This window comes from Drosophila takahashii, chromosome 2L (genome assembly GCF_030179915.1).
Source record: "Drosophila takahashii strain IR98-3 E-12201 chromosome 2L, DtakHiC1v2, whole genome shotgun sequence".
NCBI lineage: Eukaryota > Metazoa > Arthropoda > Insecta > Diptera > Drosophilidae > Drosophila > Drosophila takahashii.
The window spans coordinates 14,968,023-14,988,534 of record NC_091678.1 but is presented as its reverse complement, the minus strand read 5'-3'; the positions used below and the strand labels follow the sequence as shown (position 1 = coordinate 14,988,534).

At 41.0% G+C, this 20,512-nt stretch overlaps 1 protein-coding gene and 1 non-coding gene across 6 annotated transcripts in view; one reads left to right on the top strand and one right to left on the bottom strand.

Moving 5' to 3' along the window:
- Nucleotides 1-20,176, top strand: part of tai (taiman) — an 87,393-nt gene extending 67,217 nt beyond the window's left edge. For 3 of the 5 annotated variants that reach the window (XM_070219207.1, XM_070219206.1, XM_017150792.3), the window contains exons 3-14: nucleotides 4,423-5,089; nucleotides 5,527-5,688; nucleotides 9,691-10,540; nucleotides 11,360-12,813; nucleotides 13,602-13,775; nucleotides 13,830-15,150; nucleotides 16,047-16,232; nucleotides 16,299-16,615; nucleotides 16,684-16,966; nucleotides 17,260-17,592; nucleotides 18,344-18,646; nucleotides 18,711-20,176. In XM_070219207.1, the coding sequence (XP_070075308.1) occupies nucleotides 4,423-5,089; nucleotides 5,527-5,688; nucleotides 9,691-10,540; nucleotides 11,360-12,813; nucleotides 13,602-13,775; nucleotides 13,830-15,150; nucleotides 16,047-16,232; nucleotides 16,299-16,615; nucleotides 16,684-16,966; nucleotides 17,260-17,592; nucleotides 18,344-18,646; nucleotides 18,711-18,742 (6,082 nt within the window). In that variant the 3' untranslated portion in view covers nucleotides 18,743-20,176. The remainder of the gene's footprint in view (nucleotides 1-4,422; nucleotides 5,090-5,526; nucleotides 5,689-9,690; nucleotides 10,541-11,359; nucleotides 12,814-13,601; nucleotides 13,776-13,829; nucleotides 15,151-16,046; nucleotides 16,233-16,298; nucleotides 16,616-16,683; nucleotides 16,967-17,259; nucleotides 17,593-18,343; nucleotides 18,647-18,710) is intronic. The other 2 variants (XM_070219210.1, XM_070219212.1) reach the window with 2 other exon arrangements.
- Nucleotides 6,704-6,777, bottom strand: TRNAT-AGU (transfer RNA threonine (anticodon AGU)). Its single transcript has one exon. It is a non-coding gene; the product is annotated as a tRNA-Thr (tRNA).
- Nucleotides 20,177-20,512: the final 336 nt, after the last annotated feature.

The following is a 20,512-nucleotide window of genomic DNA, read 5'->3' as shown; positions in this document are numbered from 1 at the left end:
ACAGGTCTCTGGTTATATGGCAAATGGCAGCTCAGACAGCAGCTGAGACAAGTCAACAGAAGCTCTCATGAAAAAGTGGATTATACTGGGGGATTAAACATGGGTTAGGTGCATACAATTCGAGGGTAACATGGGTTAAATTTGGATAAAATTGTTTCTAAAGCAAGAACTTATATTTAAATATCACAGTTATATGCCATTAAAATTAATAAGTATATATTTTCAACAACCAAGAAATATATATATATTGTTTATGGAACTATACTCAGAGAGTCTAACTCTTACGCTCCAATTGAATTGTTTTGCACCCTTGGGAATCCCCAGAAAGTAAGGTGACCTTACTTTAAAAGCTAACCCGCATATTTGGGTTAGTCAGAATGAATCAGCATTTTTATGCAAGTTGCCATTCAAATTCCATAGAAACTCTACTACGCAAGCACAAATAAACAGACAAAAAATATTTACAAAATGTATTTGTTGTGATATCAATTCGCGATTGATGTCAAGGATACTGTTGGATATGCGGAAGTGAATCAAAATGTGACTCAGTGCAAATAACATGGAATGAGTTTACAAATCAATAACTTCGAAAATTAATTAGGTATATCAAGATAAAATATTATTTTGGTGAAGTAATAACGCATTTTAAATTTAAATATTAAAAATTGTAGTAACGCAAAGTAAAATTTTTTTAAATTATATTTAAATAAGCATATTAAAGCTGATACAAATTTTTCGCTGTTAATTTCAACATTGCACGAAATTAATTCACATTAATTCACAGTTGCATACCAGCAAATTTCTTATCTGCGATAAGTGAAAGTTAATAAAAGAAAGAAAGGGTGTTTTTTTTATTTACTTATCTTTAAAATCGTTATTCATCAGAATAATTCAATTGCTTACATTGATTTTACTTCCTTTTTCTTTTTACAAATTTAGCATAATCCACTTTGAATTCCAAGTTTAAGTCGACAAGCCAAACATCACGTAGACCTTCCAAAAACCCAAAAAAATCAAAATAATTTTTTTGAGCTTTGCCCCCGCGTTTCATTTGCACTTTCTTCGCTCCCCGACTTCTTTTTGCACACCGTGCGTATGAGTGATGCGATTTTGAATTGCACAGCATACACAACATATAATAATCATCATCATCACGTGAGTCGTGACTCAATTTGTTTAAGCTCTCGCATAGGTGTAAAATAAAAGCTCAAAAAAGCTGAAGCGAAATTTTAAAACTCTGCCTGACATTATAATCAACATTAAATATAATGAGTAATTTGTTGCCCCTATATTTTAATTCTGTTTGCCTCTTGTCGTTGGCTGTGATTCATGTGAAATGGAACGACCTTGCCGGTGGGTTTAAGTCTCCATTGGTATGCAAATTCATCATCAAAGAGTTTGAAAAGAGAGGTATGATGAAATCATTACCAGAACATTCGGGGAATCATTGCTGCTGACAGGTTGTTATATGAATTCGGTGGAATTTTATTGACAGCGGTGATAAAACAGAGCACCAGTGATTTTTTCACAATTACGTAATTTGTTGAATCAATCTCTTTTTATTAATTTATTGTATTACTTTAATAAATCGAAATCACAAATAAAAATAATATTAGAAATGTTTAATGTTTCCTGAAAATGAATTATTTTTTTGAACGTTTCAAATATAATTAGATGTAAATATTCCTACTAAAATTCTAGAAAGTGAAACCTATTATTTGTCCTCGATAAATTGGCGGAGATTCACTTCTCATTCGGCTAACCCATTGAGATCTTTGTTATCCCAAATCCTCAGTCGATTGCCAATTTCCCGATGATCAAACAAATGCTTTTCATTGTCATTTTGAGACAAAATGTTTGTTTTCTTTTGGGGCGAAAGTTTTGTCTCTATTATCCTCCCGTTTCTCTATTTCTCTCTTTCTCTACAGTTTGCATATATTTTGGTTGTTTGTCTATAAATACGATGTGTTTCCCTCAACTCATGACGATAAAATGGCGAAAAAAGCAAAACAGAGAGGCAGATTGAAAGCCCAAGCGGCAAAGTGCAAATTGATAAGCCCAACGAAAAAATAAAAGGCAGGCACAAAAACAACGAAGCCAACGGCAATAGCGCAAATAAGACTTACTGCATTAATTGTAATTTCATTAATTTACGCTATTCGCCTCTGTTTCGCTCTTTTCTGGCCGCCTTAATTAAGCGCGTCAATCATACGCCCTGTGTGGCTGCCGAGCGGAGAGTGATAGAGCATAGGAATAGGATGAGAATGTGGCCGACGAGGATGATTATGATCATAGCGGGCTGCCACATTTAAGTGTCGCCCTGTCAAAATAGCCAACAACTAGCAGAAGCAGAAGCAGCAGCAAAAAGAATTCGCACAATTATTGCGGTTGTCAAGGGGGAGAAAGGGGTAGGGTAAACGTCACTCATTTGGCCACCCGGTCATCACAGCTCCCCCAATTTTTTGTATACTCCCGAGAACGCAGTTGAAATATTTTTTAAAAAGAAAACCTTTAGATTTCTTTAAAAAAAATATAAAATGCAAGAATGAAATGATATAACTTAAAATGATATAAATTTTAAATAATAAACAATTTTATTTTTTGTATTTCTCTGTTCTAGTTATTATTTTTAAAATTTTTTAAAACAAAATATATTCTGAAAAATAAACAAAATTGTATGAAATGTTTTTTTTTCTTATTACCTTTGTTATTTTTTAAGGAATTATTAAAAAACTATCCGTTGAATAAGAAATTCCAAAAATATTTGTATGCTTTAGCAAAAACGGTTTTGCACGTGTATTTCAACCATTGCTCACTAAAACTACCTTACAATTCTAGTTTTTTCTTCTCTGCGCTGATTACATCTCCCCATCATGTCCAGTTGTCTGTAATTATTTTGTTGCAGCTCTCGGTTCCTGCCCGCTCCCCAATCTCTGGGGTTCTCTTCATTATGCATATAATGTAATTAAAAAAGTGGAAGAACATAAGAAGCAGTTACTGCACCGGGTGGTCCTCAATTTGGACCGAAGGTTTCACGCTCAACTGGTTGAGTGACTCTCAGAGGTGAATGCGGTTTATTTAAAGGGGCAACGAAAAATATAGTTTACTGCAATTCGGATTGATGAACTCGCTTGTTCTTTCATTTAACATATGTATATATTTCCGTCAATTCATTTTTAGTTTCCTGGAAAAACAGTTCGTCAAGTGTCGCTCACAGAAAGCCCAAAAACGTAATTTATTCCGCACTTTAAGCTACTAAAATAAACAATTAATCACCTAACCAAATGAAAACTGACATGAAAGAACCCAAATAAAAATGTGGAAAGGGAAGGGGTGCCCGAACACCAGAGCAACAACAAGAGTAATGGCCATGATGACCACTTCAAGTCCGGGTTCTGAACCGGCTTCGGGATCCAAAACCCAGTCCAAAGCTGACAACGTTAATTTGACTCACGTTGCGGTGGCAACCCAAAGGCAAAAGTCGGGGTCACCACCCCACCGAAATACTTGCTAAAATCCCGGCTAACAAATGATTAAGTTTGTGCGGAAAACAAGGAACATATCTCAACATCCTTTGAAGTGGTTAGCACAGTACAAAATTAAGATGTCACATTCCACAGGAAAAATTTACGATTTTCGGGTGAAGAGCTGCTGGAATGCTGCTTGTGGAAATAGCTGAGATTGGCAAGTGAAACCTCAAGGCTAATAAGGTCAAATTTTGTGGGAAATTAAACTTTTCAATATAAAAATATTTTAAACATTTTCTAAAAATGGTGAAACTATGAAAATGTTTTTATTAAGTAACGTTACAAGCATAAAAAGCACTGTAATAGTTTTCTAACATGTAATATGGAGAAATTAATATTCAGCTTATAATAATAATCTTTTATAAATTGCGCCTTAATGCAAGTATTATATCACAATAAATAAATCAACCATTAAGTCAGTAACCACAAAAGCCGAGTTCCAAACTCAAAGAGTAACCACACAAACAGCTAATTGTTGTCGATGTGGCTTGTGCCTCTCAAATGCAAATTAATTAGGCAATAAAGCGTAATTGAGGCAGCACATTAACCAAAATAATACGAGTCAAATATATAGGAAAAGAAAAAAAGGCATAGGAAATTTTACATTCTGATAAGAATACAAGGCCAAACCGCAAAGCCCAAGTCTATTCCCAAAGTCAAGGCTGTCCTTCAATGGTTCGTTCACACGTTATTATTTACTTTCAGGAATTTTATTTAAAAATCAAATATTTTAAGGTAAATAAATAAATACAAGTTGTTGTTTATGGAATTTAAAGATGTTTATTATAATGTTAAAAACTATTGACAAATAGGCAGGGGCTATAAAATATCTAAACCTTATAATAAAAGCTACAAACTTTTTACTAATTTCCTTTTTGACCTTTCTCCATTACAGGCTTAGCCCAAGTGACTTACCAGATCATTGGGCCTCAGGTACATCAAATCCAGCGACCTCAACCAGCAGCAGCAGCAGCATTAGTGCCAGCGGCAGCAACAGCAACAGCGGCAGCAGCAGCAGCAACATCAACAAGTACAACAGCGGCAACATATCGGTCTGCAACCTGCCGCGCTCATCGCCGGCCGCTGCCACAGCAGCCGTTACGTTATCATCGGCCGGCGGCGGTATTGGCAGCAACTTGTTGAGCGGCTTGCATCACGGACTGGCGCCCGGAACGCATCCATTGCAACGCGCGACGGCAGCCAGCGGAGGCGGGGCTGGTGCTGGTGGGGGCGTGGCAGGCGCCTCGACAGCAGCGGCACTAACACTCCAACAGCAGCAACATCAACAGCAGCAGCAACATCAGCAGCAACACCAACAGCAGCAGCAGCAACATCAGCAATTGAGCTACCAGCAGCAACTGCACCAGCAACTCATCTCGCAGCGTTCTATACAAAATAAGGCGGCGGCCAGCGCTGCCGCACAAACGGCCAATCTTGCAGCTGCCCTGCAGCGATCGACTGCCATTATGAACGCGGTGGCATCGCCGATCTCAGCCAACTCTGCCAACTCAGCGACGTCCGGCCGGAAGATACGACGCAAGACGGATGCAAAGGTCAATCTGGTAAGTTTTGGACGGGTAAGACCCGCTACAATACGAACTATTTGATATTTTGAGAAACGAGAAAGTACCAGAAAAAATTACGTATACGCAATGTTGGTATTTAAGTGGTATACTCTTAGTTTATTATAACTAAAATATATATAGAAAAAATAAACAAAATCTATATAGGGCTAAAAGATTAATAAAAAAATAATAAACTGAATAATATTAAAGAATTGTTTAAAAAACTTTTTTATGATAATTTGAATTTTTTCTAAACTAAATTTTCTAAAACAAGAAAAATTATTATAATAACTCTTAGCCAACTATTATGAATACAAATATTTTTATAAAGATAATACGATAAAATATGCAACAATAACCTTAAACGATTTGGAATTGAGAGCAAATATATTTCACATCTAAAATATTAAATATTAATATTGTTCTCCTTGCAGCCTCAATCACAAATCAACAAATGCAACAATGAGAAGCGACGTCGCGAGGCGGAGAACGGTTATATCGAGCAGCTGTCGGAGATATTGACGCTGAACAAGCGTGGAGATATGACCTCAACGAAACCGGACAAGGCGGCTATACTAAACCAAGTGGTTCGAACGGTAAGGAATCTATTGATATGGCTACTACCCCACCGAGCGAAATTCCCCAATGTAATTTCCATGCAGTTTCCCCGCTTCGTCTGCTTCTTTTTGATATTTTATATACACAGTTAAAAAATATCCTACTTCTTGTAATAACCGAAAAATTCTTACTAACATTGAAAAAAAGAAAATTTTCCTTTTTAGATCTCTTATATTATTGCTTAAATAATAGTATTTCAAATCCATATATCATATCATGTCTCTAAGCCAAGTTATGCCAAGTTTTCTCGGTGTAACCAAAAACGCGTTCCAATTAAAAAGCAATTAAAAGCTCAGCCGAAAAAGAGCTTAAAAGAATTCGCGAAAGGGAATAAGAGAGGAGGTGCTGAAACGGCGGAGAAGAGTTGGCTGACGTAATTTGGCCCCCGCCGCAACACAATTTAATTAATATTTTTATTTAATTTACATAAATTTATTTATGTTTCAATAGCCCGACCCGGCCTGCGGCTTTATGTTGTTTTAGGCGGCTTTATTATTGTTGTTGCCGTATTTCTTTTATTGGTTTCAGGTAGCCTAAGCACTTTATTATGCAAATTATTTTCGAGCCAAGCGCCACGCTTTTCCAAACATCCAAAAAAAACTGACAAAATCACAAAAAAAGACGGAAAAAGACACAAACCAACAAATGGCTTTTTAAATGAAATGCGGCACTCAGCCAACGCCAAAATACATAATTTTATTTTGTAATCCAAGCGGTGAAAAACAAAACAAGTCATCTGGCAGTGAAATGCAATTAAAGGGTACAACACATGAGTTCCGTACATGGTAAATAAATTGAATTAAATGCGTTCGTGTCATGTTAGCTTTTCCCTAATGAGAAAAGCCATCGAAGGGATCGAACGCAGCTAATTTCGAGCGGTAATCCAATTGATGGACCCCATGAAATATAAGTATTCCGTTGGCAAAACACAACTCAATTAGATGGTTGACATAAAAAAAGAAGAATATTAAAAAAAAAAAAATCCCACTGGATAGGCCCCGACGAGATTCGAACTCATGATCTCCTGTTTACTAGACAGGCGCTTTAACCAACTAAGCCACGGCGCCACTTGGCATCGCTAGTTCTATTTGTTCTATTTCCTCCACTCGTTTCACCCAGCTTTTCGTTATCGCTGATTGTTTGATTGAGTTCGACGAGGTGTGTGCTGTTTTATTTTTAGAAACTACGCGTCGTTTGGAAATAACCAGATAAATAGCCAAATAAATTGTTGAGAAATGTGGAAGTAAGAAATGAAAGAGACCTAAAGAATTATAAAAATAAAACAACCTAAACTCAATGATATATTTCGAAATCTGTCATTATTTTAATAATAAGAAACTACCTGGAACATCCTTACCAAAATTTTGTAAACTGTATAGTGTAAGGTCTCTTTCATTGGTATTAAATCGTTGAATTTATCTGATTTGATTTTGATTTTTTAAATATAACTTTATATTGAAAACTCGAACCCTTTAGAATCATTAAATTAAGTTAATAATTTTGTAAATAGATCAAACAATAGGATATCGACAGAGAAATTTTCGTGGGCTTAAACAAATCTACTCCGATGAGTATGCTACAAAATAGTTGTTCATAAAAAAGTTAAAACAGAAATCTATTTAAGTATTTCTAAGTAGTTTTCAGGTATATTGACTATGTTTTTTTTATTTTTTCTACACACCCTAAAAGATGGGAACCCGAAAACTTCCTTTAGCATCAAATTATTTGAGATTGAGCTTTTTATTTCTCGATCCCCATGCCTCATAGGGAGATACGGGTGTTGACAAACCCCTTTTTTCGTTGCACAGCTGCTGGTTTTATCTTTCTCTCCGATTTTACCTGATTTGATCATTTTGGAAGAGTCTATGGGTCAGAGCGCGCCAAAAATAAAGTACGAAATGGGGTGGTGGTGAAAAGAAAAGGAGGTAGGGGCACAAAAAGAGATAAAGCCAGACACGTTTTGGACATTTTCGCGACTGCACGCGCTGAACGCTTTTGTTGTTTTTCGCAACAGCTACCGTTGCTCAGGCTGTTGTTGCTGTTCTTGTTGCTTTGTTTACTTAATCATTTGACTGATATTTTTCGGAGTGCCTTCACCCCGAAACTCGTGCTCGGGAGCAACTTTTCCTGGTCAAGCTTCCTTCCAATTCCAAACAACGAAAGCTCGCTCGCTCTCTCATTCTCCTTCCCTGTGTGTGTGTGTTTTTTTGGGAGATCAACGAACTGCTTTGAAATGCTTTTGGACCGATGACGTATCAGCTATTTGCAATTTCACATAGTTGCGATTGCGATTGCGCTTCGTTCTAAATTGTTCTTAATTGTTGTTGCTCCCTCCCGCCTCCCACCACCCATCGCTCTCTCCCCCACCCACACCCACACAAACAGGTGCACAATGTGATAACGCATACGTATGCATATAGCCGGTAAACAAAACTGGAAAGAGAGCAGGAGAGAGCAGCGAGCAAAGCTCCATTTTGGCAGAGAGAGAGCAAAGAAGCTTCGCCGTGTTGCCATTGTTGTTCTTGGTTGTTGCTGTTGTGCGTTTTTTTAACACAATTGCATTCGAAAAATGTGTGCTTAGTATTTTGGCAACTTTTCGACTGTGCGAACGTTCTGAGTATTTCTGTGATTTTTCGTAAGTAATTTACGCTTTTGGCCCGAATTGAGTCACCCGGACTCACAGCCTAGACTCTGATAAGCCGCAGTAAATATTGAAACGAAAAAAAAACACACACATAACTAAGAAAGAGGAGCCACGGCAAACCAAAACAAAAGTGAAATGCCATTGACATTTGTCCACGCGAAGTTGAAGTTGACTGACCTTGAATTGCCATGTGTGCGAGAGAATCGGTTCCAAGAGAGAGAGAGTGTGGGTGGCTGTGGGAGGTGTTCCTTGGAAATCCTAAGGAAAACGAAATCCTAACAATAACAATAATATTTGAATATGACGAGGGCTTTTCGCGTGTTTTTCGCAAATGTCAATGACTCTTTTTTTCAAACGCGCGCGTAAAAATAATACATAGAACCCTCACATACGATAAAATGCGGTTTATTGCACTTCCATTGTGTCAATACAATGATATACCCATTTTAAAATATTCCCCATGTCCAGTGTTTCTCTCTCCCTGTCTCTCTCTGACTTATTCACTACTCCACACAAAGTGTGCCGATCTTCGTGCTATAATTATTATTATTACTGCGCTCTGTGTGTCATAATATGCATGAGTTTTTGCACGGGATGCTTCCGCATCATCGCCAAATAAATAATACCGCAGCTTAAATGTCACCGATAAAGTGGGCGCGATATGAATGAAGTTTTTATATTCGGAATATGTATCTCACAGATGCGAGCGATCTGAGATGATGAGTCTTTATAAGGCTTGGCACAAAGTAGAATTCAAGATGAATATTTACAGGTCGAGTGAAATATTTCAACTGCGAGATAAGGGAGATTTTCTGGGTTGCCACGGAAATCGTTTACAGTACTACTTCCTTAATAATTACCTTTATTTATAATGTTCTAGAATCTCAGTGAAAAGAAAATAATTGTAAAAATATTGTAAAAAAAATTAAAAGTTATAAGTAGATGGTACACAAAAAAAAGCATGTTCCCGTAAAATCGATATGGCCATGTAAATTTCAGGTCATGCAAAACCCATGTCGTTTTTACATGAAATACTCTTCGACCAGGTCAAATTTACTTGGCCCCATATCAAATTAAAATTGATCTTAAGTAATGTAAAATCGATCTACGATTCATATCGATTTTTTTGGGTGTATAATTCCGTTTAACAACACCCTTTTATCTATTTTACTTTAATTTATAGACAATCTGTTAAAATCTTAAGATAAATCATAGTTATAGACAAGAAAATCAACCAGTATTTTAACAAATCACGAATCAAACAATGTTTTAATCTTTTACAAATAGATATTTTAAATGCTTACTAAAACCCCCTTTTAAATGCTCTTCATTTCAGTACCGTGAGATTTGTGACAAGGGCCAAAACCGTGATATATCCTCAACGTCGACGAACAACAACAACAACTCCACGACAACGACCAACAACAACACGAATAGCAACAACAATAACCACAGCAACAACAACAACACCAGCAAACCGCAAGCAACCTCAACCCGCTGCAGCCGCTGTGCGACGGACAACTGCTCGATTCATCCGGTGCAACAGGGCGAGGTCTCGTCGACGGAACCCCCTCTTCCGGAACCCTCGCTCCTCCTCGGCCAGGTGCCCGAAATATCGGCATACTTCGAGGCCCTCGAGCACTATATCAGCGGCGTCGGCTGGGTCCTGCTGCAGGTGAACGCCAACGGCATCATTGAGTCCTGCACGCAGAACATCCGCGACCTGATCGGCTATGAGAAGCAGGAGCTGTACCACCAGCCGCTCTACAGGTACCTCTATTCGGGGGATCACGCCAAGCTAGAGCCGATCATCAACAACAACATGTACAGCAATCCGCCCAATGGAGGTGGCGGAGGTAGCAACTCCGCCGGCAATTCGGGCACCTCAGCCGCCGCCGCCTCCGCGGGCGTTTGGGGAGATCTCGAGGAGCTGAACAATGGCAGTGCCTCCCAGCAGTCGGCGGGCTCAAATTCCAGTTCGGGTGGAGCAGGCGGCGCAGGAGGAGGAGCAGGTGGCACTGCGGTGGGCAAGTCAAAGCGCAGCATCTCCACCAAGGTGCGCATGCTAGTCAAGGACACACGCACTGCCACCCAGACGTCGTCGAACTGCGAGGAGAAGCCACTGCGGCAGTCCGGCCAGCAGGACAAGTACGAGGAGGTGGTCCTCATAGCGGCTCCAGTCAAGGGTGAGTATATCTAATAGAGCCCTGAAAATTCTGAATTGTTTAATTCAATTCTATGTGAAATAAATTGAATGTTTTTCCGAAAAAAAAACTTTTTCGAATTGAATGAATGAATGAATAATTTTTATGAATTTTGCCAGAATTTTGTTGTGTTTTTTTATGAGAGCAAATAGTAGAATGGTAATGGTCAATTTGATTTTTAAAGATTAAGTTATTCATATCATTTTGATACGAATAAAGATTATGTCAATATTTTTTTTTATATTATTTGCTCAAAAAATATTAAATTCGGTATTTTTTATGATATGATAGAATATCATTTTGATATGTTTGAATCTTAAAATTGACATAAGTCATATCTGCTTTTTATTGATATGAAATAAGGAAGAAATAACCCTATTTCATATCGGTTTTTTTTTCTGTGTAAATACAATTCAGGCAGATTTAACCACTAAATGATGGCCTTTTCTTCTTCAAAAGAAATTGTCGTTTGAATTATTTCGGAATTCATGCCATTCATTCATTCATTCGATTAAACTCAAAATTCGAATTAAGTCATTCATATAAATTATAAATAATTTAAAAATTCTTCTTCAAAAGAAATTGTAATTTGAATTATTTAGAAATTCATGCCATTCATTAATTCATTCGATTATACTCAAAATTCAAATTTATTCAATTCTATTAAACTCAAAATTCGTATTAATTCATTCATATAAATCCAAAAACTCAAAAAATTGCATTAAATCAATTCATGCAGGGCTCTAATATCTATAATAAATATATATAACAAATTCCTAAAACCTATTATTATTTTATTAGATGACGCCGATGCCAGCAGCTCGGTTCTCTGCCTCATCACACGACCGGAGGACGAGTCGCCACTGGAGATCAACATTCAGCAGCACGTGCAGCAGCAGCCGATCGAGCAGATGACCTTCAAGCTGGACATCCACGGCAAAATACTCACCCTCGATCCCACTGCCCTTCGGGAGCCGTTCAAGCAGCACCTGCAGACGTGGGTGGGCCGCCTGTGGCAGGATCTCTGCCATCCGCACGACCTGTCCACGCTCAAGTCGCATCTGCGCGACATCCAGGACTCGGCCAGTGCCAATTCGCCGGGTGCTGGAGCGGCCACCAGTGTGGTTTCGCGTCCCTTTCGCCTGCGGTTGGGTGCACCCGATGTCTACGTTCATGTGAAGGCCAATTCGAGACTTTTCTTGAATCAGACGCCCGGCGAGGGTGACTTCATCATGTCCGTGCAAACGCTGCTCAACTCGGAGAACGACATGAACAGCAGCAACACGGGTAGCAACAATGCGGGAAGTGGGGGATTGGGCTTGGGCCAGCTGTGCGCCATGGCGCCCAGTCCCTCGCTGGCCAGCTCCCTGCTCAGCAGCCTCTCCATGGACGGCCTTCAGGGTTCGGGCTCCTCCTCCTCGCCGGCGGCCTCGGGCATGCTGCCCACCCATCTGCTGGGCGGACTGGTGGGCGGTGGCCAACAGGGCGGCGGTGGGAACAGCACGCAGACCACCAGCGTGGGCGGACCACTGATGAGCAGCGCCATTATCAATGGAAGCGGACTGCAGCAGCAGCAACAGCAACAGCAGCAGCAGCGATCCGGCGCCAGCTCCTCGGCCAGCTCGTCGGCAAATGCGTTGGTCAACGCATTCACCGCCTCGCCGGCGGCCGCGGAGCATAGTTTCTACGGAAGCGACACCTTCGAATTCGACATTGCAGCACATTCCTCATTCGAATTGGATCCCAGCGGCGGCGTGGGCGCCTGGACCGATTCGCGTCCCAATTCGCGGGCCTCCGTGGCGACGCCGGTCAGCACGCCGCGTCCTCCGTCTGGACACGGATTTAGTCCGGCCGTGTGCGCCTCCCCGGCCACGCCCTATCAGCTCTCCTCGCACTCCGCCGCCAGCCTGCCGTCGCCGCAGTCAAATGCGAGCGCCGGCGGAGGCAACTACGGTTTCAACTTCCACTCCTTCGAGACGGGCGACGTGAAGCCCGAAAAGGATGTCCAGCAGCAGCAGCAACAAGGCCAGGTGAACAACAATAGTGGCAGCAGCAGCAGCAATCCTCTGATGGGTGGAGGTCTACCAAACGGAGTGGGTGGAATGCTGCTCTCCCAGCAGCAGCAACAGCAACAGCAGCAAACGCCGCCGCAACAGCAGCAGCAGCAACAGGAATCCTCGGAGCGACTGCGCCATCTGCTGACCAAGTCACAGAGCATGGCCGGCGGTATGGGAGGATTGGGGGATGATGAGAAGGTGAGCAGATACCAATGGATTAATGTTAAAAGCAGGAAAGGAAGCTTATATACCCTTGCAGATCATTCTTATTAATTTACAAAGCCTAAATATTTAGTTTCCTATTATTTCTCATTAATTTTCCGATCGTTCCTATTGCAGCTATATAAAAAAGTAGCTCGATTTTGATAAAATTAAAATCGAAATTTGGAAATATTTAAAAAGAGTCACATCCCAATGTAGAAGAGAATACAATAAAAACCAACGGAGCAATAATTTATTTTCTATTAAATTCCCATTAATTTTCAGATCATTCATATGACAGCTATAGTTGTCCGATTGATAAAATTTAATTCGAAATTCAGAATTAAATAAAAAATTGTATTTCCAAAAGTTGAAGATTATTTGTTAAGGCTTAGTACTCAACCCAACAAAAAGTCGTCCAAAACAAAAAATTTCATATGAAAAACAACGTCAAAAAATTTTGTTACTAGCCCTAAAAAACATCCAAAATATAATTTTTTTACATTTTTTTCCCCCGGTTATTCCTATGGGAGCTGTATGATTTAGATGTCCGATCCGGCTGGTTCCTACTTATATACTAACTGCAAAAGAAAGAAGACTTTTGGGAAAGTTTTAGATAGATAGCTTTAAAGCTGAGAGACTAGTTTGCGTAGAAACGGACAGACAGACGGACGGACGGACAGGTTGGAAACGTCTCCTTTACTGCGTTGCAAACTTCTGACTGAAATCATAATACCCTCTGCAAGTGTATAATAAATTATAACAAGACCTTCTGCCTTTTTCAGTACTTCAAGCCGGAGGTCACCGATGAGGAGAAGCTCGCCGGCGGCAGCTTCAAGATGGGCGGACAGCCCGGCGGCCTGGGCATGTTCGGACCCATGGGATCGATGGGTCGTGGTGTCGGCAACGCGAATATGCTGCACAAGGCGGGCAATTCGCAGAACCCCATGCTGCTCAAGGTATTTAAATTCCCTGTCCAGAAAGAACCCCTAACTAAAGCCTTTTTTTAACAGCTACTCAACGAAAAGTCGGAGGACGATGATGGCAACGGATCGGGTGGCGGACCGGGCTCCATGAACAACTCCCGCCAGAGCGAACTGATGCGCCAGCTGAAGAATCCCGACGGCGGTGGCCACGGTGGCATGCATCGCGGCAGTGCCAGCGGCAACATGAGCACCGAGGACCTCAAGGCCATGTTGAAGATCCAGAGCGATCCGCTGAGCCGCAAGCGGTCGCTCAACGAGCCCGACGACGATCCCTCCGCCAAGCGGTCGGAGGACAAGCCGAGCAAACTGTGCACGCAGAACAAGATGCTGGCCAAGCTGCTGCAGAATCCGCCAAAGATACCCAAAGCACCCAATCCCGAGCAGCCGCTGCAGGTGAAGACGCTGCCGGACATAAACAGCTCCACGGTGAGCAGCACGCTGGCCGCTCCGGGCAACCTCATAAGCGCAGGCAGCACGGGGCCCAAAGCGGCAGCAAATCGCAACCGAAAGCAGCAGCAGCAACAGGCCGCCGGCATTCCTTCCCAGCAGCAACAACAGCAGCCAAACGATGTCTACCTCAGCCAGCAGCAGCAGCAACAGCAACTGCAGCCGCCGCAGCTGGCCTTCCAGCACCAGCAACAACAGCAACTGGCGACCACAGCAACTACCTCAATTACCACAGCGGCCTCCACTTCGGCTGCGGCGGCTGCAGCTGCGGCGGCGGCAGCAGCGGCGGCCATTCTCGGCGACGGCGACTCGGAGCTGTCCAAGCTGCTGGACAGCGTGATGGAGTACTATCCGGATGATACGCCCATTGTGACGAATGCTCCCTCGGAGGCCTCGGCCATCAACGATATTCAAAAGTCACTGATGCAGGACGTCGAGGCGACGGCCTTTGGCAACGACCTCAGTCAACAGCTCATGATGAGCCAGCAGCAACAGCATCAGCAACAACAGCAACAGCAACAGCTTCTGGCGCTTCAGTTGGCCCAACAGCAGCAGCAACAGCGACAGCAACATCTGCAACAGCCGCCCGCCTATCCGGGCATGCTAAACATGCAACAGCAGCAGCACCAGCAGCAGCAACAGCAAAACCAGCAGCACATCATGCAGCGTCTGGAGGCAATGCGCAGTCAGGGCAATCAGGGTTTCCAGCGACCACCGCCCATGTATCCAGCCCGCGGACGAGGGCCCATGAACGCGGTGGCCACTCCGGGCGGAGTGGTACTGCCTGCCCAGCAGCAACTGCGCAACATGCGGCAGCAGCAGCAGTTGGCCGCCGCCCAGCAGAAGGAGCGTTTGCTGCAGCAGCAGCAGAAGCAGCAGTTACTCGTCCCCGAGAATGCCAGTGAGTAGTAGGGAATGTTGAAAGCAGTTTTTATATGATTTATAATTTGTTAATATTTTATTTTGTAATGTTCTTTTGAGGGGAAGGATACATATAGAAAAAAAATTTAATTTTTTTATTATTTAAATTGGTAGAACTCTTTCAGAATGTGTCATGAAAATTTCGCGAAGAAATTCAAGCTATTTTGGAACTTATCAATTCCTTTTCAATTACTTTAAATGTGTTTTTCTTGAAACCATGTTTTCCTCAGCTGCGGATCGTGCCTATCAAAAAAAAAATGCTTCGATCATGATGCTTCTTTTACAGAAATGTTTGTAATGAAATTGCCCATTGTCTATTGAACCTACTTTAGGCTTAGTATTCAACCCAACAAAAAGTCGTCCAAAACAAAAACTTCATATGAAAAACAACGTCAAAAAATTTTGTTTCATATGAAGTTTTTGTTTTGGACGACTTTTTGTTGGGTTGAGTACTAGCCCTTATGTAGAAATTTGTACTTTTTTGTTGGGCAAAAACAAAAAAAAATATGTCAAAATTAATTTTTGACTTTGAAAGAGCGCCACTAACAGAGTTTTTGAAATATTCTATGTTAGTTAGGTTTAGACAGTTTCAATATTATTTTTTAACAAAATAAATATTTCAAAAAAATTTAATAAAAATTCCCACTGCCGCCATTTTAAAAAATAAACAAAAAATAAAAATTGTAAAGATTATATAAGAACTATGTAATCAACATGCCAAGTTTCGAATTATTAATTATTATTGTTATTGGTTAAAAAAAAATCACGAAAAACATGAAAAAATTGCAGTTCTATATGTATCTCCCCCCTTAATCAATAACATCTGTATTTAAAATTTAAATATATTTTAATATACTTTTAACTCCTTTTTTCCAGCTGGCATGAATGCGGGCTTGAATAACATTGGCTCGCTGCTAAACACGACAGTGGCTCCCAATGTGTCCCTATCCCGCACGAACCTGCCCTCAGACGCCCAGCTGAGTCCAAACTTTGCTCAGACGTTGATGCAGCAGCAGCTCAGTCCCGGTCGCAGCACGCCCTACAGTCCGCAGCCCAATCAAGGTGGGAAAAACTAAGAAAAATATAAAGAAATAAATTATATAAAGTATATATTTTATATTTTTCCAGGCTATGCCCCTCAGTTCCCGCAACCCGGTCAGCGTCTCTCCCCGCAGCAGCAGCAGCAGCTCAACCAGCAGCAGCAGAACAATGCCCAGCAGCAACAGTTGGCCTACCAGCAGCAGCAACAGGTTGGCGATGGCGGACGTTCCAACACTCCGTTTGGCTCCAACTCGGGAATGCAGTCGCCGGTGATGCAGAACAGCCCGCAGCAGTGGGGACCGGGCGGAGGTGGAGGCGGCGGAGGACCCGGCGGTCCGCTGCCAGCTGGCAATGCCGGGCGAACACTGCAGCAACACAACCCGATGCTCATCGCTCAGCTGCAGGTGAGTGTCTGAGAATTAAGATAGCTAAAACAAGCAAGCATTAACACCTTTCCATGGCCGCGCTGCAGGGCGTGAGTCCGTACAATGCGCGTCAATACCAACAGAACCAGAGACGCGGCTTGAATTCCCCGGGAGCGGTTGGACCCGGCGGCAATCCGGCAGCGCAGGCGGCTCTCCAGCGACAGAATTCGTTCCAGGGACAGGGCGGTGGAGGAGGAGGGGCTACGACGCCCGACGGTTTCGGTGGTCCACAGTCGCCGTACGGCAGCAATGTCAACGTTTTCCAGCAGCAACAGTTGCAGCGACTGCAGCGACAGGCCAGCGTTCCCCAGGCCACGCAACATCTGCCAGGTAAGGAATGATCCCGCTGAAAACTTGAGCTGATAACTAGGCGTTTAGTTTATTTTATTACAAAATAAAGAAAATTTTTTAGGAGCAAATAAGGGGGAGTATAATTAGCCTAGGAAATTCAAGTGTAGTTGACATATCTCTTGTGATTTAAGCACCCCTCTTAATCCACATACTAAACATTAAACTACATACTTAGACAGCTTTACACACACACACATAACACACTTGATAATCTGAACTAGTTTTAATCAAAAAGCCAAACGAAACCAACCAAAACCGCTTAACCAAAACAGGCTCGCCACGCTTTGGCTCCTCACCGGGCAGCAACAACAGCAGCAACAACAACACCACTGATAGCTCAGCTGCCGCCGGCAACCAGCAGCAGCAGCAGCAACACCAGCAGCAGCAGCAACATCAGCAGCACCAGCAACAGCAACAGCTGATGAACGGGCTGAGCATGTCGCCGCATCCGCATCCGGCGATGATGGGCGTGGGCGGGATGGGCAGTGGCGGTGGCAACGGCATCATTGGCCTTGGCGGGGGCGGCGGCGGTAATTACGGTGCCACCCTCGGCGCCTACGGGCAGCCGCAGCAGGCGAATGATTTCTATGGTCGCGCGCAGACCGGTAAGCCTGTGTGCTCTTCCCTCTCTCAAACTTAAACCATCATTTGAATATCTCACGCGATCGCTGTATAAATCACCCCGCCTTTTGTGTATAAAAGTATATATTATATATCTATATGGCTGTATAATCCATTGCCACGCATCGTAAAGCAAATCAAAATTTGGGCGCATTCTGTATATACATTGAAAAAAAAGAAAACAAAACTACATTTAAGCTGGAAACCACACGTATCAACACCCCTAACCCACACATATGCGTATACATAAATCCCTTATAACTGTACGATCATAGTAATTAACCTATTCCTAAAAAGACAACTTGGTTGAGCTGTACATAATATTCTTATATGGCATATAGGCGCTGCACCCCCACAAAGAACATCCGGTGTATTTAATAACCCTGTACAATGTTTAGAAATAAGAAAAATCCAAAATATCTCCCGAATTAATAACTAAAAACTAGAAAATCAAGAGCTAGATTATTTGGATCTGCAAAATGAAAATTGGTTACTGCTATAGGATTTCAATTTTTTTTTTTAATTGATACCCACCTAGCCAAATTATTTCCCGATCCCAATTTTCAGTGTGCCTCAACCTTTGTGTTCCATGTTGTATTCTGTTGTGTATGTTTTGTATTTATTTTATGTTTTATGTCTAGAATTGAGCCAAACCAACTGTGACTAAACCATATATATATTGTTGTGGCCTGGATAAAACCATGTTCACTCATTTGATACCCTTGAATCTTTCAGCTGGCGGTGGTGGCAATGGTGGCAATGCAAATTCCGAGTTTGTTAAGCAGGAGCTGCGAGCGGTGGTCAGTGTGCGAGCCCAGCAGGCGGCGGCGGCGGTCACGGGAGGAGGCGTGGCCCAGCGTGGACAGACGCCGCAGAGTCCGCTGCAGCAGGGAGCAGTGATCGGCGGAGGCGGAGGCATCGTGGGCGGAGCCAATAGTACAAACACCATGGGCAACGTCACGCCCACGGGCAGCGGCAATGTCAACTCCATGCTCAACACGCCGCCAGATCCAACGCTTGGCTTTAGCTTTGAGACGCGTAAGTATATCATATCACATACATTATATTTTAATCATAACTCATGCTCCTTTCTTTCCAACAGCGGACTTCTTCACCAGCAGCGCTACGAGGTGACCCTAAGGTGACTAATTCAGACCCCAGGATGATCACACACAACCAAAACTTCTCTTGCGCACGCATTTATGGCTCTAAATAACAAGAAATAAGAAAACAAAAAACCAATAGGAAATCAAAGGATGAACGGCGAAGCATGTAAATCTAATTAAAAATATTAGCAGCACTATTTAAAGAATATATATACCTAAATATATTTATTTTATAATACTAGCAAATATTAATTGTAAAGCAAAATGGGAACCTCGTCTAAAGGAAGTCGCGAAAACATAATTACCAGACACAAGCTATAGTTAAATATTTTCAAAACCGCAAAAAAAAACTTCAAGAAAAGATGGAAAATCGATAAAAGAAATGCATATTTATTACGTTTAAAGATAAAGCCTAGTTCTAAGAGCTATATATACAAAAGAAAGAAAACAGAAACAAAGCGAAAAGCATAAATAAAATTATGCGTTAAGTGCTGGCCGTTTCTAGGTGTTGTTAAATTGATATATGTATATTTAAAAACAAATAACATTAATATTGTATAACATTTGGAGAGGCGTTGGCAGCCGCAGCAGTTGGCTAAGCTCTAAATATAACGACAAGCGATAATATATTATGTATACAATTGGAAGGGAAAACATGTAACATGTAACACACAAAAACACAAACTTGCTGTACATTTAAAAGTAGTGTTGAATTTTTTCAGTGTGATAATTTGTTAAATTTTATATACTAAATGTTGCTAATTTGTTGCTGCACAAGCACGACGAGGACCTCGACCTCCAAAGGCTTTGCTTTGTTTACCCTTTAAACATTTTCAAGCATCTTCGAACATTACTTCTTTTTGAATTACCAATTTACCAATCGGACCCAAAATATTTCTCTTCGACTACGATTAGCAAAACTATCCCTATAACTGTACATATTTTCACTAAATAATTTCTCTAAGTTGAGCCGCCTTAAATTTTAATTTGTAACTTAGTTAATGCTCGTTTAAATTTATTGTAACTATTTTTAAATACTTTTATATCAAAGCGAGAAAGCAAAGCGCGCAAAGCAAAGTTGGCGTTGCAATTTCATGTGAAGGCTATTTTACAGGTTTTGTTTAAACTAATATGTAATTTTAACCATTTTTATATTAACTATTACATTTTAAATTTAAAACATTGGCATGTATGATTCAAACCACTTTCAATGAACATTTTGCAAGCTGTAGCTGAGCAAAAACGTTTCACGTTTTCTAATTTGTAATTTTTTTATTGATTTTTGATTTGTTTAAATCTTTAAGTCTATTAAGTTGGGTTCAATCGTTATAAATATTATTTTAAAGAAGAAACGATACAAATGCTATACAAATATTATTGATATAAAGTTAGTTTATAATTTTATTAAAATACTGTTTAAACTGCAAAGCCCTAAATAAAAATTTATATACAATATATTAAACATTAATGTTTTCTTTATTTATTTATTTATCTGATTTCTTTAACAAATTATGATACTGAAACAAGGCCCCGAAAACAACGACAACACGATTAAAAGGAACACATAATTGATGAAAGCGGCGATATTAACACTTGGGAAAATAGAAATACCTCTCGTTAAGTTCAAAAACGTATGATGAAATACAAATTTATAAAAATATTGAGCATAACCTAATAATCATGGAAATATATTAAGTCGACTAAAAATAATTGTAAATAGATTGCAAATGGTTCAGATTAAATTACTTCAAAATCTATTAAAGGAAATAATTTTTAGACGCTACTAGCTAAATTACAA